Below are 5,842 nucleotides of genomic sequence, written 5' to 3' on the forward strand. Positions count from 1 at the left end.
GGTCGAATGACCCTTTCACAGGGGGTCGCCCGATTCATAACAGCAGTAAAATGACAGTGATGAAGTAGCAACGGAAATAATTTTATGGTTGGGGGGTCACCTTGACACGAGCAACTGTATTTAAGGGTCACAGCATTAGGGAGGTTGAGGACCACTGAAATAAAGGAAAGTGGCATAGCATTCCAGGCAGAAAGAACAGAATGAGTGGAATCAGACAGCATGGCAGCATGAATGGTTAAGGTGGAAGGTGGTGGAAAGGGCACAAGGGACATGGGTGGGGAGCTTGGCATTAACCCTGTGTGTGCCGGGGAGTTAAGGAAGGTGTGGTAGTTATTTAATCGTTTGTCAATTTGAGGATTAAGACTGTAGGGGTGGAGTCTAGCCTGTCAGTCAAATCTAGCCAATGAGGCCTCTGTGTGGGCATGGCCTTCTCCTAAGAATCCTGGGAAATCTGGGATTTCACCTTGGAGGCAGGAGAGACTCTCTGCTCACACCCTGGGAGACATAGCAGCTGACAAGACACATGCACCCACCCCGATGCAGAGACCCCTGCCAGCGCTGAGAGGTTTCCAATGCCACTGGATCCAAAGACTGTCTACCCCACTGGCCTGTGAGCTTCTACATTTGGCGTCATTGCATGTGTTTTATGAGTCTGAAGAGGACTTTATAGATTGGTATCGGACATATGGGCTAATATCAGACTTATGGATTGGATCTGGACAGGGCTGGGATGTTTTCTCAATGTTCAATTGCTCTTGTATATAAGTCTCTTTTTTATACACACATGTGTGTCCGTGGATTTGTTTCTCTAGTCTACCCAGACTAACACAGAAGGGTCTCAAGAGGGGCGGCAACATGACCCAATGTGTGTTTTAGGACGTACTCTTGGGCCACACTTGGAAGAGAGATGGGTAGGAGGCAGAGTGAGAGTTTGGGGGACCAGGAGGAGCCGAGACTGCGTGGTGAAAGATGACAATGCCCGAGACTGCGTGGTGAAAGATGACAATGCCCGGATCAGGGTGATGGGAGAAGAGGGGGGAGCAGGGGAAGGGAGACAGATGGAAGGGTGCTGGGAAGTAGAATTACCTGGGTTGACAGTGAGCCGGCTGTTGGAAGGGAGGGAGAAGGCAGAGTCTGGGGGTTGCTGGGAAAGGGAGGGAGCACAGTGGAGCTGGTCACCAAGACGGAGGGGTGACTTGGGGGTGGGAATCGAGGGGTTACATACGAGATCCCTCGGCATCGTGTGTGTTGAGGTGCCCTGTGGGCTGTGCGGATGGTTGACCAGTGTCCAGGAAAGCGGGCAGATCCAGTGGAGTGTAAGGGAACGTGCTGGGGCGACTCAGCGTTTGGCTGGGATGGGCGGTCAGACTCAGCGCTCAGGCCACGGAGAGGGAGGAAGGAGACCACGAGCAGTTGGAGACCAAGCTCCAAGACAAAGCTCTGATGTGAGACTTGTCGCCTTGGGGCAGGGGAGAACCTGATCTTGAGTCGCTGCAGCCAAGCCTGAGATTTGGGGGTGCTGCCAGTGCCTGGCTTGGGGAAGAAGGGGTAGCCTCAATAGCATCTTCTCTGGGTGGCAGGCAACATCAAAGGTGGTTTGAGATAGTTGTTCTCTGGTGCATGGGCCAGGGTCGTCTTGAAGGCCCCTCTGGCTCAGAGTGACACGATTTTTTAAAGCGATCGTTAATGTGAAAGACTCCACAGTAACGATTTCACTACTTGGCCATGCCTTAAAGACATCCTCGATGCGGCAAAAAACGGCCCTGGGACCAGGCCTCCGAACCTGGGATGGAGGCCTACTCTAGGGATTTCTTTTTCTGACAGCCGGCATGGGCCTCTTCTCCCAAGCACAGGGCTCCTGCAGGAGTGTGGGTCCTTAGCCCCTGACCTTTCCTTGGAGTGAGTTTGCCGTTGGTCTGTGATGCGGAAGCATCGCCGAGATAATGTCCAAAGACCACGTCAATTCTCCCCTTCTTGACCACGGCTGCTCAGAGCCTTCTCTTTGCTCAGACTCGCAAAGGCCAGCCCTACCGGGGCCAAGGTCGGCCACCTTGTCGAAGGGACGCGCCTTAAGTGGTTCTGTGGCCCACAGCGCAGTGGTCACCCATCACTGCACACCCAGTCAGGTCAGGAGTGGCCAGGGGTGACGTTAGTGGTGGTGAAGTGCCACCCGCCAGAGAAGCTAAATAAATGCTCAGGACATTGAGACGCTGAGAGAGAGGCCAGGTGGACAGAGAGGAACCTCGACTCCAGGAATTCCCCGAACCACGCGTGATTGGGTGAGAAAGGGAGTTTTGAATTGCATCTGAAAAGGCACCAAGCCCTCTTCTCTTGTCCCAGCTGGCCTTCTTCATTGTTCTTGGCCAGATTTTGATTTTTTGGAGGCCATTTAGAGCCCATTAAAAGATCAAATGTCTCGAGATGCTGCTTTGAGGCATTTGAAAATGTTTTCCAATTCACAGCTCATTTCCCTATAGAAAACCTTGACCAATGTGGGCTGCAGGGGGTGGGTGGACTGGACATGCTCTTATTTGTTCCAGATGCTGGGGCAGCTCTTGGGGCAAAGCATTTGCCCTTGAATAAGGACAGAAGTTCATCCCGAAGATAATTACGTTTTCTTTCTGGGAAGCACATGTTGAATGTTCAAGGTGTCTCTGATGATCTTTGGCAGAGATGGAGGAAGAGGCCAGGTGACTGAAGCCTCGCATCATTTCCTGACCTGGTTTTCCTGGGTATCTGGCTGACACAGGAGCCCCAGGTTTAACTGGGAAGGTGGAGGCCCTGCTGGTCCCCTGGGCAGGAGGGCTGGACTCTCTTCCCAGCTTAACTTCTGGTTTGAGCTGTCATGACGGGTAAAGAGGTTTAATCGTCTCCGTTTCTTTCTCCGTGTGCACAGCAGGAAGGACAGTCCTTTCATTAACCCCACGTTAGATAGCAAGCTAATTCATCATGATACTTCAGTTTGGGTGACGCCAGCCAGTTTACATCGACAGCATGCAAGATGCAGCTGGTACAATCGTGACGACGGAAACAGAGGGCCTCCGAGCACTTAATAATGAAGATTAAAAGCAAACTTCCATATGAGTCGCACCTAACACACAGAAAGCCGATATCTTGTCTGTTTTTTCTGCATGTGGAAATCCAGTTTTGCAGCACCAGTGGTGGAAGAGACTATTCTTTTCTCGTTGAATAGATTTGGCTCCCTCTTGGAAGATCTACTGAGCATTGATGTTTGGCGTTATTTCTGGGCTTTCCAATTTCATCCCGATGGTCCGTGTTGCTGTCTGTTATTAAATGGGTACCTGGCTGTTTCAGTTCTGTAGCAGTAAATTTTGTCTTGAAGTCAGGAAGTGTGAACTACTTTGTTCTGCTTCGAAATGTCTTTGCCTCTGAGGATCTCTGGCTTTCCGTAGACCATAAAGGATTCGTTTTCTTCTTCTCCATCTCCTTCTCCTTTTTCTTCCCATTTCTGTAAAGACTACTTTTGGAATTATGATCAGGATCTGTAGACTGTTTTGAGTAGTTTTGACATCTTGAGTCTCTTAAGTCTTCCAGCCCATGAGCATGGAACATCATTAATCCATGGCAGTCATCCTCCGTCTCCTTCAAGGAGCCCTGGTGGTGCTGTGGGCTGGCAGTTTAAGTCCACGACCTGCTCTGTAGAAGAACGATGAGGCCGTGTGCCCCGGGCTCGCTGTGAGTCAGGACTGGCTTGATGGCAGTGGGTTAGTCTCCTTCCGGCGTGTTCTATGGCTTTCTCTACAGAAGCCTTTCACAGCTCTGGAAATATTGATTCCTAGATCTTTGATTCTCTTGGAGTCTACCGTAAAAGAACGTTGTTTTCCTAATTTTCTTTTTAGGTTTCTCATCGTTGGCAGAACCAGATTTTGAGCTAGACCTATTACTTCTTGATTATTTTCTTCTGTGGTATTGGCGATTCATATTTTTGACCTGCCGATATTGGGAGTTAATGTTTTCCTAGGAAACTTTTCAGTTGTCAAGACTGTGAGAAGCTGTGATGGAAGAGCACACATACATTTTACTTATTCTAATGCTCGGTAGCCGTGTTAGATTTTGTCCATTCACTTTTCTCAGCCATCTGTTTCACCAATGTATGCGTCGTCTTCGTCCATCCCGGTCTTCCTCCTGTTCCCGGCGCTATTAATCACCGTGTTTTCCTGCGCTCCTTTCTCAGTTTTCCAGCCTTGTGTTGGGTTGGTCACATGTCCTGTTCTACTTTTTATGTTCCTGGTTTTCCAGGTTGTGCCCTCCTCCTAGACTTTAGGTGTGTTTTTGTTTTTGTTTTTTTTTCAAAATCCCAAACTACATAAGATGGTATATTTTTCCATTATACCTAACTTGAATCTGCTGATCTATCCTTTCCTCCCACAAGATCCGCAGCTCAGCAACTTGAGCTCCTTCTGTTCTCTTTACAGGGCCACTCTGAGTGGATATGGACTCGACGGCAGTGAGGTTTTGGTGTAGTTCTCTCTGCCACCGTCCCTTCCCTGTGGAGCCTCATTGCACAGTGTAATCACCCAGTGGTTTAGATCTAGGCTGCAATTATTCTTTTTTAATATAGCATTTTATTGGAGCTATCCATAAATCAATTATATCATGGGAACAGATGTACAGACGTCCATCACCATTTTCAAAACACTTTCTCTCCTCTTGAGGCCGTTAGTAACAGCTCCTCTTTATCAGTTCCAGGCCGGTGTTGAACCTTGTTTCTTTGTTCATGACGGCTTCTCCTATGTACTAGCTTTCCTCTAGATCCTTTATTTTATTTTTGATGGAATACATCCTCTACTAATTCTTTCAAAATCGTTGTGCATTTGAAAATATCTTCATTTGGTCTTTGATTCTGAAGGATAGATTGACTGGGAGCAGATTCACCCTCAGAATTCTGAAGCCATTGCATCAGCATATCCTTGAATCTGCTGTGGTGAATAAGACCTGACACCTATTGTCATCACGTTCATTCCAACTCATGGCAACTCTGTAGGATAGACCTGCCCCATTGGGGTTACCTTGGCTCTAATCTTTACGAAAGTAGACCACGTGTCTTTAACCCATGGGTGTATTTGAACCACCAACCTTTCGATTAGCAGTCAAACCCCTAACCATTGGACTACCAGAGCTCCTGATACTGCTAGTAAGAAATATAATGTTATTTACTTGTGATCTTTTTTTCTTTTTTAATCTTGTTGCATCTTGTAGCACTTTCTCTTCTGTTTCCACACACTGTGCTTAGCACTAACGGATCCTTTCAAATGAAGAGCTAATTTTTCAGATCCTGGAAAATGTCTTTATTATTTATTTAACCCCTTCAAGATTGAATTATTTTCTGCTGAACCATGTGTTTTCAGCAAGGGACAGAATTTTGGATGAAAGGAAATGAAGTCATATAGATTTTGATACAATTAATGGGATGGATCTGTCCCGAGGGGTCTTGGACACTGAGGTTGAGCGAGGGGGCCCATTTCTTCACATGCCCATAGTACACATGCCCCACCAAATGGCAACTCCCTCCCCCCACCCACGTCAGTGCCAGTGAGTCTGTGCTGACTTATAGCGACCCTCTAGGATAAGGTAAAACTTCCCTCATGGGTTGCCAACACTGTTAATCTTTACAGGAGTAGAAAGACTAGTCTTTCTCCCACAAAGCAGCTGGTGTTTTTGAACTGCTGACCTTGCAGTTAGCAGCCCAATAAGTAGCCATTATGCCACCAGATGGCAGCACACATTAAAAGTGAGATAGCAACTTCCTACTAAACTCCAGATGCAGGGGTCCTCAAACTTTTTAAACAGGGGGCCAGTCACTGTCCCTCAGACCCGTTGG

General features: G+C 47.8%; 1 protein-coding gene across 1 annotated transcript in view; it reads left to right on the top strand.

Moving 5' to 3' along the window:
- The first annotated feature begins 2,673 nt into the window (after nt 1-2,673).
- The window catches only part of COL26A1 (collagen type XXVI alpha 1 chain), a 116,331-nt gene continuing 113,162 nt past the window's right edge, over nt 2,674-5,842 (top strand). The window contains exon 1 of the mRNA XM_045284644.1: nt 2,674-2,690. Within this exon, the coding sequence (XP_045140579.1) occupies nt 2,674-2,690 (17 nt within the window). The remainder of the gene's footprint in view (nt 2,691-5,842) is intronic.

This window comes from Echinops telfairi, unplaced genomic scaffold (genome assembly GCF_000313985.2).
Source record: "Echinops telfairi isolate 266 unplaced genomic scaffold, ASM31398v2 ScPeMD7_5;HRSCAF=22, whole genome shotgun sequence".
Classification (NCBI taxonomy): Eukaryota; Metazoa; Chordata; class Mammalia; order Afrosoricida; family Tenrecidae; genus Echinops; species Echinops telfairi.